Here is a 25,999-nt window from a genome sequence, read left to right as displayed (position 1 = left end):
AATAATTTCTTTCTCTCTCTTTGTTTGATTTTGCATGTTAGCCTCAGATGACAATTTAAGAATTGCTTTCTGCCGTACTTTTCAATAAGCAGAACGTGCTTCACTGGAGATAGATGGAGATATTTCTGTAGGGAGATAAACATATTTTTATATAGACATAATTATGGATTTACACACATATGCACATGCATATATATATATTTAATTTTTTTACCGTGTGCCAGTGCTGGGGGAAGGAAAAGGACATCTCTTTTGGTTTTAAACCCATGGCTTTTCCTCTGAACAGACCAAATATGACACTGTTACTCAAACTATAAGATCAAATTAGCACCCTTTATTGTGTTTGCAAACTAATTAAAATGTAAAATGTCGTGAAACCACTGGCTTACTGTGTGACAAATGTAAGATTAGAAACAATTAGAAGGCACTCAAGAGGTTTGTGGTGTTTAGATTTCTGACATTGTTCTAATCATCCCTTTAAGTAATGAAAACAATGGTTACCTAGAAATTAAAGGTTTAAAGGAAATTATGTTCTTCGGTACAGTCATTAGTTAGTGATTGTTTATCATTTTAAGTGTTGCTATAGTAGTCTGAGGCTGATTTTTAAATCTGAAAGCAGGCAGGACACGTAATAATGAGCAAACATCTGCTTCATCTATTATTTCTACATGTGAACATAATTTATATTATAATATCACTATGGAAGGATGAGTCTGATATTTTTGATGATGATCCATATCCCATTCTATGTATGGCTCAGAGCTGTTAGGATTTAGTCACTGTGTTATTTCAGAACTGTTTTATCTTAAGAATTGGACAAAGCTGAAAATGATTCATGTTAATTTATATGTGTGGTATGTAACCCTTATGAAACAATCAATCACTTATTTCAGTACTTGTCAACTTCCAGAACTGTTGTTAAGGGGCTTTTTTTGATCCATTTCAGGACTCAAGGGTAATTTTAAAATTTTTTTTTTTTTTTTTTTACTTTTTTTAGAACTTTGACAAGAATGACAGGCTATATAAACATTTCTTGGAGCTGTAAGGAAATTCAACATTTCAGAGCATTTCCAAAACCAGATGTTTCCCAAAGCTGGAAATTTTAGTTAGTACTATTATTTGAAGATTAGAAATAATAAAAGCAGCAGGCTGATTAATGCAAAACTACCTATTAATATGCTGGGTTATTCTTTTTTGTACCACTGAGAAATATTTGTGCTTTTGCTCTGATTCCTTCGGAGACCAGTGTTTGACTTTATATTAATTAGCTGTGTGAGAGTAGAATAGATTAGCCTTGAGGTATATTCTGTAGAAACATATAGTGTGTCAAGATGTAACTCATGGAGGATAGGAATCTTGTAATAAGCATTTACTGTGGACAGATGTGTACATTTCTGTGATGATTGTAGTGGAATTATTTATTATGCTTTCAGCTGTTTAAAATCTAGTATAAGACAATGTACTCAAATTGTTCTCCATTAATTTTCAGCACCAAATCTTAAAGGCAGACCACGCAAAAAGAAGCCTTGCCCACAGAGAAGAGATTCATTAAATGGCATTAAGGATTCCAACAATAATTCTGAAAGCAAAGCTGTTGCCAAGGTAAATCGCTTAATAATACTCTTTTCAGCACACTCTTCTTTTTTAGGTACAGCCCTGCCTTTGTTTCCCAGCATGCTGTTTCAGATTTAGAATGTAACTTGTTTTCTTCGGGGGATAAATGTAATTTTTTTTTTCAATAGTTTTATTCTTTACTTTAAATCATGTCTGTGTTCAAAGTTACCAGCAACTATAATCACCTAACAACCTACTGCTATCAGCTTGTTGGTAACTGGTAGTGCTTAAGCTTTCTTGGCATCTAGTGTTAGTTTTCACATTCTGTGACACACAAACATAGTTTGTGACAGTATCTTTGAATTAAAAATAAACCTGGGAGCAGCTCACGCTCTTACAATGTACTTCTAAATATAAGTTTGACGATAAACAGGCTGTGAAACAAGAGCCACTTCAGTAACGGTTTCTAAGAAGCACACACAAACGACATTACCCTGATGTTACGATCTCAACCTTTTTAAATTACATTAGGGAAAAAAAAAGATAAATTCAGTACAAAAGCTTTAAAAAAAAAAATTTGGGCCATTTCTTTAATACTTAGTGAGCTGTGTGTTCCAGGGTTTGTTGAATAGTGCATGCTTTTATAGAGTCTTCTGTATGTGCTGCAGTGCTTAGCCCATGTTGAAAGTAAAAATTGGATCATTGATTTGTGTTTATAGGCTTAATCATTCAGATATCTATGGGTTTGTATCTTTTCCTTAAAATATTTTAAAATGGAGTTTCTCTAGTGTAATTTACATCCTATTTTCTATGTTGGCTAAGTGGCTTTAAATAGGAATTTGGTTTCCTCTTTAAAAAAAAAATCAGCAGCACAAATGGCTCCTTTCAAGATGATTTAATTTGAAACTCTAAGATGCAAAGATGGAAAATTACTTAGAGCAATACTTACAGATTTTCATCTGAGGCAGAACTTTGTCAGTGTGATACTTTTGAGCTAAACAGCTGAATAGGTTTGCATAGACTGAATTTTTAGGTAAACTCCTCCTAAATCCATTGTTTCAACAAATTAGATAGATATGTATCTGAAAAATGCCTCCATTGTTGTGACCATCTCTTAAGAAAATACAGTGGATCTATAGATCCATTTGCCTTGGTATTGTTGTACACAGTGAATGTCCTGGGAGATTAGTAGGTTAAAGAGGTCAAGTGGAAGTGTTCTGTTCTCTGTTTCTCATAGGAAGGCAAATTAAATTCCACCTCCTCCTCCTCTCTAGGAGTTCAGTTAAAATTGTGCCTTCTGTTGATGACGATAAAAGAGGCTGAAGTTCATGATGAAGCTGTGCCCTTAAGTCAGTGTTTCTCTTCTTTTTGTGCCCTATTGTGCTCAGTTGGAGTCTGTACTGTCATATTAAACAGGCATGGTAAAAGGCGATGGAGCCTGGTGTGTTGAGTTGCAGGGTTCTGCCAGATACTATAGAGTTTGCCTGAATGTTTTTGCTCTGTGGAAGAACATGCAAAATCTGTGGTGTGAAAATGTCTCAATTTGCCTCAATTTGTCTTTCCCCCAAGCAGTTTTTCATGTTAAAATATTACCAGCAAGCTGCAGCCTGGACTGTATTGTCAATGAACCCCAGACTGTAGCACAAGTAGTTCTGCCTATTCTGCACCTTATATATAGGTATTAGATAAATAAAAAACAACAGTAACACTTCATACCAAATTGTTTATCCTTTCGCTTTATATTTGGGTTCACACTGCAAGTCAAATGGGAGGATATTTCAGATTAGAAGTAATTCCACCTATTTATCTAGTCATACTGTGCTCATCATTGTGCAGATATTAATAGCATTAATTATCTTGGCCAGCTTAATTTCATTATAAATAATAGACATGTTCATGATATAATGTCCTTGCATGTAGTCACACTGACTTCACTGTGGTTCTTCACATCAATCTATGTCTCACGGTTTTGGATATACTTTAGTAAGAGGACAGTGAACCATAAAACCTCTACAACAGACACACTGCACTTCATACAAAACCTGCCTGTTGGTTTCTGCGGAAGAAGTGTATTTGGGAAAGGGAAGGGAATGGAGACTCACCTACTGTCTTCTTACTGTTGGGAACTGTTGGGATGTTAAGTCATCGTGCTGGGCATCACCATCAGTTTTCCTCCTCTGACTTGTGCTGACAATAGGTCTATGGAGAGCATGTTTGAGCACTGCTAGTGTAAATGGGACAAATGCACTTGTGTCAGATGCTGAAGCATTTGGCAGTGGTCCTGACTGTATTCCTGTTCCATCTAAAATCCCTTTTGATAAGAATTTGTTCTGCTTTCATCCTTAGATATTGACACCCAGTGTCTGACAGCAGCTTCATTTCTCATGTGGCAGGGCAACGGCTCTGATGGAGGTGCAGTGGCTGTACAGTTTGGGTCAGAAATGCAAAAAGGGCACTCTGAAGACAGTGGGTTTGAGCCTATCAAGACTAACACAAGCAACATGACTGTAATGACTTGCTGGATTTCATGTTCTCAGCTGCCACTGATGAGAAAGCTTTGTATCTTTTTACAACTTCATTCTCATTAGGCATGCTTATGTTGAACCATTAGCAGATCATTTTGTAGGCTTTTACCGTTACCTGACACAGAAGAATGTTTGGTTGAGTAGGAACAGCTAAGAGTAAATTCAAGTGTAGGTGGCTTGTTAAAAATAGAGTGATAGCGGGACAGACAATGTGATTTTGGATATGCAGGTGCTGCCAGGGAAAGTGGATCTGTCTTCTACCACTTACTGCTTTTTATGGCCTTGCTGGTCACTGCATCCATTTTAATGCCGCCTGGGGAAGATCCCAAGGGAGATCCCTCCCAGACTGGGAATGTAAAAGTCACAAGAATATGCAGCCATCTACTGAGGCAGGACCAGCTCTCCTGGAGAGGCATATATGAAGCTCTACTCTCCAAACACTCCCAGGACTCTGAAGGCTTTCATGCTTCACGTGTCATCAGTGCTGGACAGGCTTTTGGGATTTTCAGGATCCAGCATGACCCTTGTCATACCTGCTTCATGCTCCCAAACAGTGTTTCCAAAGTGTGCGGAAATGCACTGTAAGACTTTTTAAAACTGGGTGATCTGACCGTTTTGAAGAGCTGGAAGGATTGACGTGTTAAAACACGGAAATTGTCCCCAAATTAATCTACTTATTACATATCCTGGTGCAAATGCTGAAGGAAATCTTTCGCTTCATTTTTACAGCCAGATCTGGGAAATTTGTTTGAAAGTGGCCAGGATACGCTTTTCCTGTGGCCACAGGTGGCCTGACATGGTCTCAGACCTCAAGATGTATTCTGAGCGCCTCAGCCATTATCCAATTGGAACTTTAAAATGCAAGTCTGTGGTGGTCTGTCTTGTGTGTGATCTCTGCCAGAAGACAAATACATGTGTGTACTCATGAGTGTTCACAGGCCATTTGGTCGGGGATCATAACCCTGATGGAACACACAGTAGGAGGTGGTCAGGTATTCCCAGTACCTGTATCAGGGCACCGCAGCATACCCATGCTGTGGCACTAGGTTGTCAGGGCCTTAGTCCTCAGTTTCATGTTGGAGGTTTTTCATGGAGGCTACAGTAAAAGAGCTTTTAACTCCTCCTATAGAAATTGAACTCTGCCTTTATGATGAAGCTGTTCAGACTTTCTGAGCAGAAAAGAAAATAGAGCAGAGCCAAGCAAAACTCTGAATTCAGGACCTTCCTTCAGATTTTTGCCCTCTAAGAAGATACAAAATTGTGTTCTGAAAGAGAAGGGCATTTTGTGATGCCTGGTGCAAATCATGGAATCATAGAATGGTTTGGGTTGGAAAGGACCTTAAGGTCATCCAGTTCCAACCCCCCTGCCATGGGCAGAGATGCCTCACGCTAGACCATATTGCCCAAGGCTCTGTCCAGCCTGGCCTTGAACAGTGCCAGGGATGGAGGGAGCATTTAGCACTTCTTTGGGCAACCCATTCCAGTGCCTCACCACCCTTACAGTAAAGAACTTCTTCCTTATATCCAATCTAAACTTCCCCTGTTTAAATTTTAACCCATTGCACCCTGTCCTATCATTACAGTCCCTAATGAACAGTCCCTCCCCAGCACCCTTATAGGCCCCCTTCAGATACTGGAAGGCTGCTGTGAGGTCTCCACACAGCCTTCTCTTCTCCAGGCTGAACAGCCCCAACTTTCTCAGCCTGTCTTCATATGGGAGGTGCTTCAGTCCCCTGATCATTCTCGTGGCCCTCCTCTGGACTTGTTCCAACAGTTCCATGTCCTTTTTATGTTGAGGACACCAGAACTGCACACAATACTCCAGGTGAGGTCTCACAAGAGCAGAGTAAAAGGGCAGGATCACCTCTTTTGACCTGCTGGTCACACTCCTTTTGATGCAGCCCAAGATACAGTTGGCTTTCTGGGCTGCGAGCGCACACTGCCGGCTCATGTTCATTTTCTCATTGACCAACACCCTCAGGTCCTTCTCTGCAGGGCTGCTCTGAATCTCTTCTTTGCCCAGCCTGTAGCTGTGCCTGGGATTGCTCCGACCCAGGTGTAGGGCCTTGCACTTGTCATGGTTAAACTTCATACAGTTGGCATCAGCCCACCTCACAAGCGTGTCGAGGTCCCTCTGAATGGCATTCCTTCCCTCCAGCGTATCAACTGAGACACATCTTAGTATTGTCAGCAAATTTGCCGAGAGCACACGCGATCCCCACTTGTCCACGTCACCAACAAAGATGTTGAACAGGTTCTCGCACTGCTGTTACTGGCTTTGATACTTTTATGCTGGATTTACACCAGTGTTACCCAGAATGTCATTTAGCCCTTTTGGTTCTTGTTAATCATAGGTCATTGCATTCATCCATATCTCCTCTCAGACAGTGGGGATGTTCCAGAGTGAGGCTTGGGCCTTGATCGCCAAGCGAGTGGAGCATTGCAGCCTTCATCAAAGCTTTATTGAACCTGACATTGCTTGGAGTCAATCCATTGCATTTTGGCACCCTTTGAGTTCCACAGGCACTTTGACCTCACTTCTCTGTACACTTGAGTGAAGGAGGTTGTGTGTAACACGGCGTATTCTCGCTCCTGGTGACTTTTTTAATCTTACTTCTTTGTTTCCTTTTGTCTCCTTAGAAGTAACATCCCATACCATTAGTTTACTTGCACAGCAGTGAGCTCTGATTTCATTTGTATTAGTTCCTAGCATGTCTTGCAAATACAGTTCTGAATTGTCCGGTTTGGAAAAGAAAACACATTTAAATGACTGATTGATTGATTGATTGGCTTTACCTAACAAGTGGGTGACAAAACTGAAAAATTGTTTCCAGTGAATTTGTTCCAAGTTTCAGTTTGCAACAAATTTGCAGCTCAAATTAAAACCCTTAAATTTATTTAAATCACAGGTTCATATTGGGAGTGCTAAACCAGTCCTTGGTATAGCACTGAAAACTATGACAGTGTAATCTAAACTTTATAAGGAGAAGCTGTTAAATAATTTTGTGAGGAGCCAAAGTAAAAATTCAAGGGATTTTCTGAACTGAAAAGTAGATGAGGAAATCCAAAGTTAATTTAATAGGAAAAAAATTTCATTAGCTCCACTGAGTTTTGGCTGAAACCCAGGATCTTTATAGAAGTTTAATCAACAAAGATACCTGTTACTATAAGGCAGAGCATGGTGTCGTACGCCATAGGAAGACAATATCTCTTTGACCCATACAACCAGAGAATATCAAGCAGTAGAGCAGACATACTTTAGCAGCAAGTGATGAAGAAAAATCCTGCAGAAAGACCATTTCCCAGTCCCTGCTGCATTGCCTGGGAGGTGTGAGCCTGTACCCTGCGGTGTCTTAACAGCAAGTTTTTTAGCAGCATTGACTACCTTGGAAGATTTTGGCCACTTGTCTCCTTTGGTTGGTAGTTGGTGTTGCTTTGTCTAACATTTGTGGAAAACTATGGAGGCAGCTAACCTTAAGTCAGTGCTTTCTGCAAAGTCAATGCTGTGGAGGAGTAGAGAAGATTTTGCTTTCACTGAGCCTGAAACACGCAGTAGCTTTATTGAGAAAAAATAAGCACATCACAGTCTTTGCAATTACATGTTGTTTGCTTACAAGCACCCATGTAATGCTCTTCATAGCATTACATTAATGCTCTTCATAGCATTACTTCCAAAATGCCAACACGTTCCCAACTTGGTTTAGAAGTGATAGGAGTGAAGGAGAGTCAATGGCTTACTTGACCAAGAGCTCCTGTCTTGTTCAAAAAGGTACTCTGCTTTCCAATGCCGTCTTTCCAAAATATCAAATACTGGCTCGTACAGTCTCCCTGCTCTGTTTGGGAACACAAAGGACATGTCTTGGATGGGGTATGGGGCTGCCAGAAGGCTCTTTGCAGCACTCAAAAGCATTGAAGGAAGAGTGCAAATGAAAGCACGTGTAACCATCTCCACTAACTTGTATTAGAGGATTTCCAGTATTTCACTGGAAATGCATCCGGTCTCGGTCATGGACAGCTTTTAAATATCAGTTTGCAAAATTCTTCTCTTTTTTGTTTTGTCGTATGCGTAAATTATGGGAATGCTTGAGTTGTAATTTGCTTGATTCAATGAGAGGATTATCTTCAGGAGGACTGCAGGATTAAGCCAGTCTTGCTGGATAGTTTTCCCTATGTTCGAATACTGATGAGGTAAAATGGTTCCAATTTGTTGACTTCCGGACTGGCATTCATCTGCTGGGGAGGCCAGTGGGAGACCTGAAGCTGTGGGACTTGTGTGCATTGGGGTGCTGGTGTCTACCAGTAAAGGCTTAAGCTACCAGCCTGTTCCATCTGCTAAATACTTAGGGCTGTGCTTAAATTTAAGCAGATGCTCAAACCCACTTGACTTAAGTCTGTGCTACAGCAGAACCTCCACTTGTGTGTGCTGAGAGCTCTGCTTGGGTAAGGACTGGCAAGGTTTGTTTCTATTTTGATGGGCCAAAGGAGGGAAAAATGTGTCATTCCAGAGTGGCTGCTGAGCGTTCCTGGAAGGGGCTGAGCACCCTCAGCTCCGAGGGTTGTCTATGGGAGTTGACAATGCTCAGTGTCAGTCCTGGAACGAAGGTTATTATTAGACTTGCTAATGGCAAGTGTATGTGAGAGATGGGAGCTGTCTGACATAGCAATGTATAGTCATAAAAATGCAGATCTGGAGAGCATTACCAATGGGTTATAATGATTTAAAGATGTGGCTATTTAAAAATGTTGTGACTAAGATTCAGAACAAGACATTTAGCTCTATAAATAGCTTCCTTTGTTTCCCCTCAAACACAGTTGCGTGGTTTGGCCTTCATTTTTTTTCAACAAACCATTCTGCTAGGAGAGAATATTTATTCCTTAAGTGAAAATTAAAGGTTACCCAGATCTGATATGACATCTTTTCTTTTCCCAGGTAAAATATGAGGCTAAGTCAGCTTTGCCCAAACCCAAGAGTAACAACAGCAACTGTAAAAAAGGCTCAAGTGAGGATAAATCAAAGATTGCCATAGGTGAAGAATGCAGAGCTGATGAGCAGGCTTTCCTTGTGGCTCTTTATAAATATATGAAAGAAAGAAAAACACCAATTGAACGAATACCCTATTTAGGTTTTAAGCAGAGTAAGTATCTTTTTTCTCACTTTCTTGTTGACATTTTAGAACGGTTTGGCTTCTCTGGAGAAAACATTTGCACACAACGCCTAATTGAAAGCCTTATGGATGGGGGGACCATGTTTATATCCACACATTTTCCAGTCCAGGCATTTCACTCTTATGCCTAGATTTTCATTTTTTCCTTCTTGGGGTAGTTGCTGCCAGATATTTATAGGTTTAAATCCACTGATTATGACTGGAAATAGGCATGTTGAAAACTCTAGTTTTCTGTTTTGTAAATCTGCAGCGTCTGTAATGCCTTTCTTCTGAGTTAATAATATGACGTATCTTTATTGTGCCCAGATGTTCTTTATGAAGGGACAAATATTAAAGGAAGACATTTAAAGGTGGTCAAAAAAGGCACAAAAGGGATCATATTTTTAAGCCCCAAAATGTGTTTATAGTTAATAAATTACTGACTTTGGAGGATAAAAAACCAGACTGTATCTGTTTAATACAGAATGCAGTGTTTAGGATTGCTTTGGCATGCAGTTTGTAGTGACACAATCTGTAAAGCAATTGTAGGTGGAGAAGATACAGTTGCAACTAAATTTTACATAAATATTGCAGTGCAGTGCAGATCTTTCAGAGTTTCCAACAAAAGCTATAAATGGGGGTATTTTTGCTCCTTGTCTGTAGATCAAATGATCTATATTTTCTTTATTTCCTTAAAGGGAAAACTTCATGGATTGAAATATTATTTACTCTAATTTATCTCCCAGATTAAAACCATGTGTTATTTTGATGAAGAATGTCAAACCTGTATGTTTTACATAACAATTTACATACCTAATAGCAATTGGCACTGATTGCAACAGGCCTCCAGCAGCCATTATAAACTTAAATAACTCCGAATGATTACAGTGTTTGTCTGAAAACTGGCTGCTTGAAATGGAAGTAAAATTAATGTACTATGAACAGTGTCGTTGCATTATGCATTGATTCAGATTAAATCAAGGCCTAAGCAAAGCTCTTGATAGCTTTGAAACAGTACAAGGTTCAGTGAGGCTTTCAGAATATTTTGTGTTGAAGAGAGGATTTCCCCCCTTCCGCCCCATTTTATTCTGCAGTTCTGTTAAGAATGGGGACAGGGTAGGCTTGAAAGACAAGCTGAAGTATTATTTCTAAAATGCTCCACCAGGGGTAGGGCTCTCTGCTAATATTTCACTGAAAAACACTGGAAGTTGCCTGACATTCATTATAAATTAGGGGCCTGATCCAGCAAATACTTAAATGCCAAGAGAAAGTATTCTGAGAGGAGTAGAAATGTTTGCAGGACAGGGCTTTGTATTTGTCCAGCAAGACTTGTGCAAACATTGCTGGTATAAATAGGTTAGTGGGAAGAGGCAGTATGTACACACAGGAGAACTCCCCTCTGAAGGAAGAGATCCTGTCCTCTGTGGTCTGCTGCATTACTGCTGAGCCTAGCCTGAAGTATTTGTAGTGCATCTATGGGGAATCACTGTTAATGGAGTTGTGCCTACACATTTCATAGAGCACAAGATACTAATTTTTCTCCTAGCAATTAAAATAAAATAAAATAAAATAAGACACCAGCAGCAAGTGCCCCATGCAATTGTGGGCTAGGATGAAAAGCACATTGGAGGGGAGACATTCTTCCAGGAAGTAAGAAGAGTTAACACATCTTTTGAATTGAGCTGCCTTTGCTCCTCCGACCCCACTGGGCAAGGCACAACCATTCATACCTTAATTATTACGGTAATTTTCATTTGTGCTCCCTCTGGGTTCATTCATGCAGGACCTGTTAGAACACAGCTTATTGTTTATTGATTATGGAGGCCATTATCTGAGCTCCAGTAAATACTAGATATTGTTGTTTAATCGATAGTCTTTCTCTGTTACCCAGTGTGTGGCTCATGCTTGCTTGCTGATGAAATCAGTATTAAACAAATAATTAAAAGCAACATTCTACTCAATGAGTAATTTTTATTATCAAAGTTATGGAAACATGCTACAGTCATTACACTGTGCCTCTTATCAGCAAAGTCAAATGAGCCCATTACTTTTGTCTCAGTGTATTTTTCCAATCCTGTTAAGGAATCTTAAGCGTGTTCTCTCATATGTAATTAAAATTATATATAGTATGGGCTAATATTTACTCTTCAGATTATGTAAATACCTCTTTGGAAAATGTTTCACAGAAGCTTTTTCAAGGGCTGTGAGATTTTTTTCTCTATTTTTCTTTTTTTTTTTCTTTTTAATGTTTAATTTTCATTTCTTTGAAATATGTTGGTTAATGCAATGCTTATCTAAATACTTATTGTCCCTCTAACAGTTAACCTTTGGACTATGTTTCAAGCTGCTCAAAAACTGGGAGGATATGAAACAGTAAGTGTTTAAGTAACTTAAATGAAATAATTGTGCAATCTTAACTTTTCCCTGTTAGAAAAAAAATGTGAAAGCAAACAGTCATTTGATGCATTTTAGGCTAGCTGTACACATTGTGGGTTTATTGGACCATTTTTGGAAGCAGTCCCAATTAGTTCCAGGTTTGGCAAAATTGTAAACTTGTCGTAAAAACTACAAGTGGAAAACATATGTAACTCTTCCCTGTCAAGGAAATTAGTTGGGTCTGTAATTTTTTCCCATGTTGAGAAAAGGCTATTATTGTACAACAAGCCAAGATTGCATAAAAGAAATTTCACTTGGCAACATCCCTGACATCTGTTCATGTCTAATATGGGAAATGTATTAAAGGCTTTCAAAAGTAATCAGCATTGTCCATTAAGGAATAGTATGCTTCAGTATCTTCTCTTATTCCAAGTGTAAAAGATCTTTATTAGACAAGGGTCAGTACCACATAAACAGGAAGTTATCAGAGTAATTCAGAAAAGTCTCTGACACTTTTTATCAGCTAACCGTATCTGACAAGAGCAGTTTATTTTTAGTTCACAAGAAAATTTGATGGCCATGGATTTTACAGCATGTATTTTTAACCAATAAAATATTAGAGAAACAAACTGAGATTAAAATCTTGAAATGGGAAGAAAGGGCTGCATTAATATGGCACATCAAGATGACATCTGTAATAAAAAACAATTGACATAGGAAGATGTCGTCATTGGAAATATTTTCTTTGCACACGATGATCAGATTAAGTTGTTCAGTTCCTGCCGCAGTTGGATGAAAGAAATTATTTTCGCTTTGTTTACGAAGTAATCTAGGACATATCTGTGCTGTAGAGAAATAACAAGAAGAAATGCACTATCAAGAAACTGAAAGTCGTTTGAACTAAAATACAAAACTCACTGTTTTCCTTTCTTACAATAAAACACATTGTTCTATAAATCAACAGCCCAGGTTGATTAGCATGGGTGTGGCTGGAATTTCATGAAACATAAAATCCAACATTCTCAACAAAAATCTATGCTTGATTTGGCTTTTATTGTTCCTTTATCTTTCATTAATCAGCACATACCATGCTCATGTACAGGGGTGTGTGTAGGTGTGCTCACAGGTATATATGAATGAATAGCTGCCATAGGTAGATTGTTAAAGCAATTATGAGCCAACGGTAATTGCTGTGAGTTGTAAAGTGCAGTGAAAATGAGGGCTAACATCTTGAATTTGATTCAGAGCACAAGGGAAGGCTGGGAGGGAGATTGAGAGTGGCGTGTTCAGAGTGCATAGGCAGGTGGGAGATTTTCACAGCAATGTTTCAGGTCTACTTGAAGGGACCAAGTAGAAAAGCAGGGATGCCAAAGTGGTGACTTGCTGCAGAGGGATGAATTTTAGTGCCAGAATGAGAGGGAGAGGGATGTATTTAGAAATGCTGGAGAAGGTGAACCTCTGTGCCTGGAGCAGAGCAGGAACAGGATGGTGTGTTTGTGAATACGGGGCCAGAGAGCGAGGTCCAGTAGCAGAAACATGAGAGGATTCGAGGGAAAGGATTACGTATGTGAGAATGCCATCCAGAGTAGCATCAATCCACCCTTGCCTCAGAGCTCCTGTCCTTTTCTCAATGATGGGACGTTCTCTATTGTTTAGGGGCATTTGTCACCCCTGATGAAATATACCAGGGCTGCTTATTTCTTCACAGAGAAGAAACTAAGCAATTGCTTGCTGGTCAGTAAATGGCAAGGCAAGCTTATCTGGCACCCTCCGACACATCTGGGAGCCCAGCTTTGGTTTGAGACTGGCTGAAGTGGTGGGCCTGATACTGTTTTTATGATGTGAATGGCATCTGTGCTCTCTGCAGAAAAGCTGAAGTTGAGAGGACCATTGTGATGTAACTTAAATTGTATGCGAAGCATGAAGTTTCCTGACCTCATTGTCTTCTGTTAACAATCTCATTCTCAATATTTATCTGCCTTTGCTTTACATTCCTTGAATGTTAAGCCAATAACTGTTGCAATACTTTGACCTGTGCACACCCTTGGTTTTATTATTTTATGACCAGTTGATACTCATTAAGTTTGCCAAGCTGTGTTTCTTTGTATATATTTTATCATGGCAGGCATTACTAACAGGCTTTTGTGTTTGATTCATGATCCATTTTTCAGCAAGACAGTGGATGACTGGGGTGACATGGACCTCAGTATCATTTCCAGAACCTTAGGCAGGTCTGCTTAGGTACAGAAATTTTGAATGAGTGCTGTAATTCAGTAATGACCAGAGTCCACCACTCAGACACACTGTGACAGTATCTGTTAATGATGCAGATCAAAGGCTTTGTTGAACTTATTCTGAGTTATATATGTTTATCTATGGACCCTTCCATCTGACTTGAACAAGTGATTTGTCCGTTAAAAGAGCTTCATTATCTTTAACTTGTTTTAAAACTTCAAAAGTTTCTGGTTTGGGCATTGAGATAGAAATGAGTCTTTTCTCTTGGAAGTATTATAAAGAAAATAATATTTGAAATTAGGTATTTGGCTTCAGCGTGTGACAGCTGTTTTATGAACAGGAAACAAAAGACTGGTTAAAATCACATATGGGATCTTAGAGTGGTCAGATGACTAGTTCTTTACTAGTAAGTGTAGAAACCTTCCCAGTTAAAGTAGTTGCAAACTTTACAGCCTTGTATTTGGTAGAACAATGATAGCCATTTTCAATTTCATCTTGGGCCTGTCCTCCTTGTTCATGTATAGATGCTTCAATGGAGTTTTAAAAACATCTTTGAGAAATGAGCAGACATTATGTACGGCGTTTTCCAGCTTCTGCCCAGATTATAGAACGGTGAAAGACTTCTCAGTTCAGTCCTGTTGGTTAAGGATCTGAAAGTGAATAAAACAGCCAGAGATTGGATTTGAAATGCAGAGAACAACTTTCTTAGCCGTCTCCCTGACTTGCCCTTATTATTATGTATCAGGGGCTGGAATGTATCCAGTGAGGCTTGACAGAGAGTATTACCTGTACATATGGGACATACATACAGGATATCTAGTAGTGTCAAGTCATAATTGTGTGTCATATTTAAAGGCTCTCCTGTTGGAGTACTTGCAAGGGTCATTTCTCATCTGTCCATTGTCTGTTTGACTACTAATTCTTAGCTGTCATCTGTAACTCTGTAATACCACACTCCTATGCACTTCTTGTTGAACATAATACAGGCTTAATAAAAATGGCAATCTGTACAAATTGGTTTAAGTCCTTAACAGATGAATCTGCCTCTTTGTAATTGGTGGGATCATGTTTCTCTTAAACAAAAGATACATTAAATCAGCATCTTCGTTACTAATAGTAGAGTGCATTGGTAAGCACTGTATAGCACAACTTCACAGTATGAATGATTTAAAATGTCCCCAAATCCCTGGATGAAATACGAAACGTCACATTCTAGGGGGCTCAGCTGCAGTGGAATTTAACAACCATTACCTGGAATTTTCTCAGTCAGCCTAAGTCAAGTGAGTATAAGGTTCAGAGATGGGAAACTTCCAGGACTTACCTGAAGAGTTGTCCTTGGCAAGTCATGAAGTGGTGTTTTTTCTTTAGAGCCAAGACAAAAGGAGTGCCTTGGCATGTTTGCAGAAGGCTGCCGTGCTGAGTGGACTCTAACTGGAGATATCTGAGAAAGATAAAGGTTAAAAATAAAATTAGGTGGAATTTAACCTTTGTATGTAGCAGCTCAATTTTTGTGGAAGGTCAGTAGGATCCCGTTTAGCTACAGCTCCTGGAAGCAACAATAAAGGGCTTTAGTTTTTAAAAATTAATGATTGACATATACAGCAGTCCTGCATCTGGGCAGGCCCAAAGAAACTGATGTATCAGTGGAATGCAAAACTACCTGGGTTTGTTTCGTACAGAGCTAATACCCAAATCTGTGTTTTGAAGCATTGTGAACATCAGATACCATGACCAGAAAATCCCCCATTATATTTGCAGCAGGAAATAAGCAAGAAGCTTTTCGTGAGGAAGGGAGCTGGGAGCTGGGATTGCAGTACAGAAGACCTTAAGATTTCTCAAAGCAGAAGACATCATTAAAAGCATATGTGTAAACAGTCCTTTAATAGATAAGATCACTGCTTTAATTTGGTTGTTCTTGAGTACCAGTCACTGCCTAATACTGTGCCTGTAGGAACCAGATCAGATCTGCTGTCAGATCCGTGGGCAGAGCAGTCTCTTGCTTAACTCCAAAATCTGTTGATTGGGAAAAATGTCATGGAGGTTTTCGAAGTTCCTGGCTTCCAACAGGCCCAGCTCTAGAACAGTGAAGCTATAGGTTGGAGCAGATTTTGGGAGGGGTCTGGAAAACAGAAGACTACTTTAAAACTAAAGCCATCATTGGAATTGGAAGTTGTCAGAGATGATACTGGCCTGTGCAATTCCCTTGATTAATGTGTGAGTCTGTGCTTTCAGAAATGTGGCAGGCACTGAAGGGATGTGTATACTGGTAGCAGGGAAAACAAATTGGAGAACTAAAGCAGCAAAGGTTCTTTGTCTTCTGTGTGTTTTCTGCTGGAGCGGGTCATCTTACATCAGAAAACTGAATTAATCGGAAGTGTGAAATGAAAGTGGTGAGGACATTTGTTAAAGCTTTTGCGAGATCTTAGTTGTCTTACACCACTACAGCTGCATGCCCTTAAAAAAACAACACTTTGCTTCTGAATATTCATGGGAAATTCACTGCCCAGACAGCTAAACTATGTTATCATTTTCATATCTTCTGTTACCTGCCTTTCTGTTCCTCGTGTGGCCTGGTCATAAACATAGTACTAGGGAGAAGCACATATGAGCCCTTTCAGTTAACCCTTAACCACTGTGTGAGAGAGCCAAGACTGGCACTTTTGGTAGGACCAGTAACCATAAGCAGAACATTGCCAAACACTGCCATTTCCTGGGTCTTCAGAAAGTTCTTCGTCACTGTGGTGGCTGGGACAGACCTGTATAAGAGAAGAAAGCAGTCCTCAATTTGGATGTGGCCAGCATGAGCATCCAGCTTGAGCAGTACTGCCCTGCATGACAACTGAGAAGTTTCCACAGTGCAGCATTTTGCTCAGATTATTTAAGGTCATAATTTACCAGTTACTTTAGTCCTTTGAAGCTTATTAAGCATAAAAAATAAAACATTCCAGAGCAGAGGAAAACTCAACCCCAGACTTCGTTAAGAATAACAATGATTTCAGGGAACATCAAATTTAAACTCAGGTCTGTATGTGGGAGGGCACAGCTCTGCTTATCACCAAGGAGTTCTGGTCCATTGTAGAGGCAGAATTGGATAAAATGGGGCAGATGTTTGTGAAAATGGTAGTTTTCTAAGCATCGCAGAGGAAAAAAACACCAAAAATGATGCAAGGGTCTCAAAGGGATTCACTTTTCCTGTTAAAGTTGATTGTGTTTACTGATGTTCCAGCTTGAGGATTGACTCTTGAGTCAGCTCATAGTTAATGTGACTTAGGCTCTGAGGTTTAAATTTTACTGTTGAAAATAGAGACCATGCTTCTTAGTCACATTGGGATGTTTAAAAAGGGGACTTGCAGTAGTCCTCTTGCTGACTAATCCTTTGCTTTCATGTATAGCTTCTGCACAGCATCACTGTACTTAGCCAAAGCATCAGGTTCTGGCCCACAGCCTTGCAAGCCAGCCAGGCTGTGCTTGCCAGAAGGCCAAAGCATAGACCCTAAATTGGCTTTGTGCATCTTTCTTCCCCTGGTCTGCAAAGCTGCCAGAGACTTGATTTAGTATAAAACCACTTGCAGCAGCCCTCAGGGTATCTGTGAGCTACATGAAGGCAAGGGCCATCTGGCCATGCCTCCGCCCTTTGCCTGTCCTGATAAGTGTGGGAGGCAGGACCAGGAGTAGCTTCACATCCAGGCATTCCTCCACAGCAGGGTACTTGGTCCAGCTTTTTTTGACCTTTCAGGTTACAGAAGATGTGTCTGTTCATATTCTCAGAAGGTGATGTTCTTTATGTTTCATTCATTAGGACTCAAGCTCTTCACGACTTTTAGCAATAAGAAGTGTGGGTAGCCTAGGGAAGAGACTGCATAAGAACTTAAACAAAATAGACTTAAAATTAACCTGATCCTCAGATGAGTGTTTGATTTGTGTGTGAATAACTTGTGCAGGATTTATCCTTGAATTGCAGTCCCTCTGTTGTGCCTGTTGTGTTTGGGTTCGTTACAGAAGACAGAAAATAAAATCAGTGCATGCAGTTATTCAGTAATGCAGTCCATTTTGCTTTAAAGAAGGTTTAAGATAAAATACTTTTATTTTTTAACCTATAGGTGCAAAATGAGGAAGGGTGCTAATAGTGAGTTGGAGATGGTGATGTTTACTAAGGAGAACTGTATAAACAATAAACTTGAAGAAATCATAACATTATCAAATGATAAGTCTCCAGCCATGCTTTGGAGAATAATTTCTGCAAAGGAAGGGTTTTCCTTTTATACTGAGCAAAAAAAAGAAATGCTTCTAACCCTGTAATATTTAATGACGGTAGCTATCTCCTCTTGTTTAGATTAAAATTACGGGCCTCAGATTGCAAGTTGTAGTATTTGTTTTCTCCTGATTGCTGCCTTTAGTTCCTCAGTAAACGCCATTGACTGCTCTGTGGGTAACTCAGAAGAAGCCTCCGGGGCTGAATATATTAAAATCCACAGCATTCCACAGAAAATGACAAAATTCTCCCCAAATTGCCCCCACAATTTTCCACTGGCCTTCTTTATGAGCTGCAGGCAAAAGAGGGTGATCTGTTGTGCTTGTCTTATTCCTGTTTTTCTTCCTGTTTTAAATATAGTGAAATACATAAAATAATGAAGTGGTATTCAGAAACAATTCTTTTGCCAGGTCTTCCATCTGTTATTCTGTATAATCCTAATTTCTGTACAGAAAAAACAGAACCATGGTATGCAACTCAATATGTTACGAGATGTTTATTTTCATCAGCATGGTCCAATAAAGTACATAGCTCAAATATTAACATTGGAGTATGTTTTCATTATTATTTGATCTATATATTTTACTGACATAAATGGATAAAAATAAACAGCTTGTAACATATAGAGTTACGGACTATGCTTTTGTGGATTTACAGAATTCTGTGGTGGATTTGGGTTTTGCAGCAGATTTATTTTCTCTAATTCAGTTAAAATAACTATGTAATCATTATTTGTGCTGAGTATGGTTTGAGGTTCATTTTCATAATTCACCATGGGATTTGTCTGCATAACTTCTGATGGTTAATGACCCTGTATTGATTGAGATTCCCTTTTGTGAGGCTGCATTGCTTATGATTTGATAATGAATCAGTCAGAACACTCCATTTTAGAGAGAAAGAAAATAGACATCGTGCTAACTTACAAAAAAAGAAAAAAAGACACCCAAAGCTCTGTGTATTCTATATATTCTGTAGGGACGTTTATAGTGCTTGTAGTACATGCTGTTCTGAAAGTGTCACACATGCATTTGTTGTTGTGAACTCAAACGCTGTAGAATCTGTAAAGATGCAAGATTAAATTTCCCATTGCCATTTTTACAGATAACAGCCCGTCGACAATGGAAACATATTTATGATGAATTAGGCGGTAACCCTGGAAGCACAAGTGCTGCTACATGTACTCGCAGACATTATGAAAGGTAAGATAACAAATCTGAAATGCTTGTTTAATAATGAAAAAATTAATTTGGAGAGCCTTCAAAGCATTTTATAAAGAATTAGAGAAAGAGAGAGAGAGAGAGAGAGTGAGGCTTCTTAAAGATATAGTTAATATTCCCCCAACAGTTTAGTCAGATAATCCATTGTAATTTAAACCAGAGTGTATGTCTCCAGCAACTAAATAAATAAAACGAGCATCTGATTTTTCTTTGGTACATATCTTAATTTTTACAACAGCTTTCCAGTTAAAGAAGCTGAAAAATTGAGCAAAACATACTCAAGGAATAATAAGAAATGACAGCTAATTGATGCAAACACTTGTCTTCTGTCATTTTTGAGGAATACCAATTAAGCAGATTGTGGTTGTGATCAAAATAATAGGGTGGCCCACAATGCAGGGTGCTGTTAATGTTGTAGGTCATGCAGAGCGTTGCATTCCTCTTCTTCATTGCATTCCTTCGCTGCTCCCTGCCTGTGAGCTGCTGCCAAATGCTCTTTCTCTGCAGCCATTGTTGCTGGTCAGAACTGTTGATTTCTTATTCTTCCCATGTAGATAATAACTTCCAGGGCTTGTGAAGCCAGTACACATTGAATAAAATACTGGAGCTGGAATGTTATTTTGGTTTGGTATGGGTTTTAGAAACAGCTCTCCCAAACCCTTTTTTCCTTCTTTTTTCCTTCCTTTTTCTTTTTTTTTTTTTTTTTTTTTTTATTTAGGCAAGCAAATGTTAGTAGAAGCGCTCCAATTTCAGGCTCAGATAAGGAAAGTCTAGTCTTTTGTTCATTGGTCATAAACAAGTTACTTTGCTGGGGTCAGGAAGAGATTTCATTTGCCTGTGCACAAGGTGGCACAGCAGAGCTGAGCTCAGTGGGCAGTTGTTCACCTACTTTTACTGCCTTATGCCTTGCTAATGGAGGAGAAGGTTGATCACCCTCACTTACAGGAGATATCTCCAACATAAGAGCTTGAGTGCACAAATAAGTTGCATATAATGCCACCGTACAGATTAGAGCTAGCAGCTTTGTGGAGATAAAGCCAAGGAACAGAGCAAATTGAGTGAGTTGCTGTGCATGTCAGACAGGGCTTTTCCCTGCCTTTGTGTTGCAGAAAAATGTTATAGATTGTTTTAATTGACTCATCAGATTGTGCGCATTGGGTTCTTCCCCTCCATCATTACAGCCGTGAGAGTCTCAGGGCTTCCTCTTGCACCCAAGCCAGCTGATGGGTTTCCAACTGGCAGTCTGGGTCTTCCCTCACCAGATGTGCTTTGTAGGATGCTGTTTATTTGACAGAGAAGACTCAGGCATTCATGAGAGTTAGGTCTCTACAGGCTTAGGTCAGAGAGGGAGCAAACATTGCTGGGCTCTGTGTTGAAATCCTAGAGTCACTGAGAGAGCACATCTCTTGTAGTTTTGGAAAAATAAATGAGCCATTCACAAATACTCCATGAACCCCTGTCTCTTTCTTCTGCTTTCATGATAGTGGTTTTTTTTTTTACATGCAAAACCCTTCAATTGCACTCCTCTTTGATGCATAGAGACTTGTCCATGTGACTTACTCAGCAGTTACTCAGGGGTATGCTACGTGCTATGAAGTGCCACAAAGCCCATTGTGCTCACTAGAAAACCTGAGCAGATTCATGATGCCTTCAAAACAGAAAAGCCTTTCCAGGTTACCCAAAAGCAATTCTGCTTGCCTTGAGCCAGTCTGAGGAAAGAGTCTTTTAGTTTATGGTTGAATGGGTCTTAGCAGACCGAAGAGCTCAAATCTGAGTTCTTGGATGCCAATCTATTGTGTAGTTCTAGGTTAAGTCTGATATGAAGCAGCACCTATTTTCCAGTTCTCTGGCAGGCTATGGAAAGATGGCATTTGGATAAGTTTTGAAGGATTTTGAAGATTAGCCCTGAGCTTACCTAAAATAGCTTTACCAAATCTGGTCTGAAAACGAAGACAAGTATACAAAATAAACCTCAGTGACTGGTCCAATCTCAAGATTTCTAGTGTTAGACACTTCCTTTTTTCCACCATAGGAAAGCTGTATTAAGCCTCAGACTTGGAAAAAAGTAAATGAAATTGTCATGGTTTGTTTCAGTTGGTAATTCTAACTACAGCACCTGTAAATGTAAAGCTCATTTATAGCCAAAGTGCTCAGATGACTTTTAATCTAAAACTAGAACTTCAGTGCAGGAATACACATTCATGATTCAGGACATGCATTTTCTAACTTGAAGGTGAGCTGCAAAGCTAAACTGGAAATTGAGTTAAGCTGGGAAGTAAATGTTGACTAAACCTCATGATTTTTCCTTTCTGAATCCCACCGGCCTTTCCTTGCTTACTGGAGGCAGAACAGGCAGTACCCTGACTTCACTGATCCTCTTGGTGTTTGCCTCAGCTGTGCCATTCATCTCTACAACTACATCTCAAGGGCATCCATGTTGTGTTAACTAGCTGTCTTCCAAGATGACAGAGAAGCTTCTAGCTGTTTGCACCAGCATTAACATACCAAGGCTGCTTAGGTGTTAAGAGACCTTTCAGTGAGATACTTAGGCTGCTGAGGCACATATGTCGCATTCAGATACTGCATCCCACCTTCCTGCCCTCTCCAGGTTCCCCTCTGCAAGGTGAAGTTTAGCATGCTACTTCTAAGGGCAAAATGAGGGTTAAAAAAAAAACAAAACAGAACAAAACAAAAAAAAAAAAACAGGGAAAGGAAAAACGAGAATAAATCAAGAGGACAGAATTGGCTCCCTGTCTGGCAAATCCCATGAAGAAATGTTGCTTTTCTCAGAAGGTGCTTATAACCCCTAAAAAAACATCATGTTGCTGCAGATCCATGGTACCAAGGAAGGCAAAAGCTGAAACAATGCCAGATTTAAAGGCTGTGGGGAATGCTTTGCTCCCCTCTCTGTGCCACTCTTGTCTGGCAGGGGTTGGAGTGGTCGCTACTGCTGTGCTATATAGGTAGGCAGAGTCCTTCAGTCAGTGTTGTGTTTGCTTTGTTTCCCTGGTAAAAGAGAAAAAAAGATTTTGTGTGCATTATCAACTGATTCATTTTTCATGTAGTACAGTTTGTGTTTCCAGTAACGGGTTTCATTTTAAAACAAGGCGAGCCTGCCAGTGTTTCAGTAAGTGTTATTTGTATATTAGTTAGACAACTTTTGTTTTATTAATGAGTGTAATAATGAAAGTGCAGGTTGCTGAGTAGAAGCAATGGGTGTTTTTATTTAAAGCATAGCAGGCGTCATATAATGCCAATGAACGCATTATTGTCACTGTAGGCATGGCTGGTCTGAACCTGCCTCTGATTGGGTTATTCCAAATAGGCCCAAGCACTTCATAAAAATGTCTTTGTCAGCCTAGTTTTCCTTCCAAACCTATTCATCTCTGTCAGTTTTTAATATTAGTACCAGGCTCTTGGCTATAGTCCATTAGTACTGTACTTAATTGCTCATGTTACAGATGATTACCAATATAAAGAGCATTAATGTTTTCCCATCGTGGGGCTGTTGCTCTGTACACAACTCAAGACTGTACAGAGCTTATGAGTTGTTGTTGTTTAGTTGTTACTTTCTTCATTCATGTTCCTTTAATGCACTTACCTTGTATGATCACAGGAAAGTAGAGGCATATGTGGTTGGTATTGACTGATTCAGCCTGAACCTTTCCTGTGAAATTCTTACAGCCCTTGTCAGTACCCTACATCTCTCTCTCTCTTATCAAGAAACCCTCAGAAACGGCTACTTTTCTGTGAAGCACTCTTATCCATGCTGCCTTCCCCTAGTAATGCAGATGTGGTTTTCACATACAGGGTTTGAGGTTTCTTTTGCTTTTACACAAAACACTTGATTGCAGCTTTAATTTTCCGGCGTGAAAGATAGGCTGTATTTCTTCAGTGCTCATGACATTGTTAGGGATTTCTCATAAATATTACACCACCACCACCTCCAAAAAAAACCCAAACCAAAAAAACCCAGCGTCCTATTTTGCAAGGTATATAAAGGTCCCAATAAGATGCATTGAACAAATATTACAAGCAGTTGCCTTTTTCTGCCTCCAGGTCTGGCTGTGATTCATTTTGGTTTCCTCCAAAGCAAGCCTTGAGCACAGCCATGCAGGGGACAGAGAACTGTGATGTGCAGGGGCACACTAACTCCTCAGCTTCTATGGTGGACAGACATGTCGACGTTCAAAGACATCATGGCAGGCAGCTGGACAGTTCCACAGAGCAATAGCCCTCCTGACTTCTACAAGTGTTGCAGGGAACCTGGGTCACTTAGGGTCTCCAGCAGGGATGGACCCAGAGCATCCCACAGGCTGTCCTGCTCTTCAACAGTGTATCTCATATCCTGGCCCTCAAGAATTACTAATGCCTTGAAAACCAGACAGTCTGGTCAAACTCATCTGGAGAGGTGTTTGCTAGGCTTTATACTCTCATCAAATTCGGGCAGCTGAATGGAAAATGGTTTTGCAGAGCTATGACCCCATGGGACTTGATGAGGAGCAGATAGGTGAGATGGGTGCCCGGAGTGGGCCATGGTTCTTCACAATCCACGTTTTACTCTGGCTGTGAATGTGGCCCCTGGGCACTTGCAGAGCACCCTGCACACCTCTCTGTTGCCAGGGGACTAAATGCCAGGAAGTACAGTGTCTTGTACAGTTCAGAGCCAGTTCTACCATTTTTCTGTCTAAATCACTCACACAAATGCTATATATTATATCAGAAACACAAGGCAGGTCAAAAATAAGTCCCTTATATGGTTTCCCTTTAACAGCTGTTAAGTCTCCCTACCCTAAGGATATTGTGCAGCAATTCAATATGCAAGAGAGCCCCATGTTCCATGCAAATGCTGTTTGGTTTTATTAAAGCATTTGGATAACTTTGGTAACATGTAAGCATTTCGGTGGAGTTTTGTAGCAGCCAATTTTTTAGAAGGAAAAAAAAATAGGAGTCTAGTATAGCGTCTACATGAAAATGCTTATGGTTATCTTTTAATACATCATAATTAATATATGGTTTTGATTTACACTCTTAAGTGTGAAAGCGTCCTCAGGCAAAAATTAATCAAACATTATATCATGCTGTAAACTACAGCTCGTTCTTTGTCTGACCCAAAGAAAAACTTGCCAAGCAGCAGTTTTTTCTTGTCATACTAACTGGGTTGTTTTATTTTTGTCTTCACCCCACTTTCGTGCCCCCCTCCCACTTCAGCTAGTCCCAGAAAACTTCGAAGTTGCAAATTGTCTCAACAGTTTTCCATCAAGCATGAATTTAAGCCTGAAGATAGATGAAGTGTCTCAGTTCTCTCTTTCTTTTCCTGGGTTTTTGGTTGGGGTTGGTTTTTTTTTTCCCTTTTGATAAATAACAAGAGGTTTCTACTTATGATTTTCTGCCCTCAGGGCTTTATCATTAAGATTAAATAACTGTACTCTCAAGCATACCACTGAACAAACATCTTTTCAATTATGTGAGTAACAGATGCTTTAACAAAGGAACTATTGAAAATTCAGAAAGCTTCCCCCCTCCCCAAAATTTAAAAAGTATCAGATGACAGAGGAATGTAATTGTTTACCATTAAAACAGATCCTTAGCTGTCCATTCAAAACATATGAAAACACACAGTTTTTTTCAAAATTTCCGGGTTTTTAGCCTCCAGAGACTTACTGGCCAGCACTGGAGTCAGAGGGAGTCCTTGGCTGCAAGAGTGCTAGACAGTTGGGCACTGTCCTGGATCTCTCTCCTCACAGGGAATTGTTTTCCCAGTCACATCTTTCTTTCCACCCAGGAGTCTGTCCTATCAGAATTGGGTGATGCTTTGTGCTACCCAGTGCTCCTGGATGGGTTGTCACCCAAGCAGAGGGAAACTTCCCAGACATGCTTGCCATACATATGCGAGTCAACACGGTCTGGGTGCTGAGGCTCTGCAGTGTGCCCAGTGCTCTTGAGGTCCCAGCACTCCTATAATCTGAACTGAGTGCTTGTGGTTGGTCAACGTGAGGTAAAGTGTGTATCACATGGTAACCTCATTTCTTGACATCCAGGGGTAGGGACAAGTCCCTTTTCCTTGCTGGGAGCTGAGTTTCCCAAAGAGCATGCTGTATGATGGGAGATAAGCCATTCTCCTTTGCAGGAGCAGCACCAGAGATGGAGAGCAAGATCCCCCTGATTCCTTTCAGATTTCCCAGGTCTGCTGGGAATCCTCACCTTATACTGTACTTACACTATTCTGTTAGCAGAACTTTGCTATCATGGCAGGGGTTGCCCCTCGTTTGTTCAGGTTTGTGCAATGGAAATATGGCCTAGAGCTCTTAGGGGAGGGTCAACAGGAGTTTGGAGTCCCTCCAATAGACCTGCATCCCATAGGCTGTGCAAAACAGCATCTATAAGCTTTTCCTGAGCATAGGGACCAAGCATTTCAGGGACTATATGGACTTACCAACCAAAATGTGTGTCTGTGTTTAGATGTAAAAATGATGACTGTGGCCAAAACAGAGGCTTGTAGCAATTCTAGTAGAGTGACCTGGGGAAGCCGTTCTGCCTTTGTCACCTTTCCTTTGAATCTTTCCCTTGCAGTAAATCTGTGCCAAAGGCAAAAGCCTAGGGTTGTTCATTTCCCCTGCTGAGCTATAGGATTGAGAGAGTGCCTGAGCTTCCCTTGCCTGGCTGTGCAGCTAAATCAACAGCTGTGTTTGTAAT

At 40.0% G+C, this 25,999-nt stretch overlaps 1 protein-coding gene and 1 long non-coding RNA gene across 8 annotated transcripts in view; one reads left to right on the top strand and one right to left on the bottom strand.

The window, feature by feature from the left end:
• Window positions 1-25,999, top strand: part of ARID5B (AT-rich interaction domain 5B) — a 124,809-nt gene that overhangs the window by 83,240 nt on the left and 15,570 nt on the right. For 5 of the 7 annotated variants that reach the window (XM_061374019.1, XM_061374022.1, XM_061374018.1 and 2 more), the window contains 4 exons: window positions 1,490-1,602; window positions 9,010-9,214; window positions 11,544-11,596; window positions 19,188-19,285. In XM_061374019.1, coding sequence (XP_061230003.1) covers window positions 1,490-1,602; window positions 9,010-9,214; window positions 11,544-11,596; window positions 19,188-19,285 — 469 coding nt within the window. The remainder of the gene's footprint in view (window positions 1-1,489; window positions 1,603-9,009; window positions 9,215-11,543; window positions 11,597-19,187; window positions 19,286-25,999) is intronic. The other 2 variants (XM_061374020.1, XM_061374021.1) reach the window with 2 other exon arrangements.
• Window positions 14-15,754, bottom strand: LOC133223380 (uncharacterized). The gene is made up of 2 exons (XR_009728548.1): window positions 15,156-15,754; window positions 14-125 (listed from the first exon to the last, which is right to left on the bottom strand). It is a non-coding gene; the product is annotated as an uncharacterized LOC133223380 (long non-coding RNA).

This window comes from Neopsephotus bourkii, unplaced genomic scaffold, assembly GCF_033783945.1.
Source record: "Neopsephotus bourkii isolate Nb327-2 ecotype Australia unplaced genomic scaffold, CSIRO-AGI_Nbou_v1 NB_1634, whole genome shotgun sequence".
In the NCBI taxonomy this organism is placed as follows: Eukaryota; Metazoa; Chordata; class Aves; order Psittaciformes; family Psittacidae; genus Neopsephotus; species Neopsephotus bourkii.
This window is presented reverse-complemented; position numbering and strand designations above follow the sequence as displayed.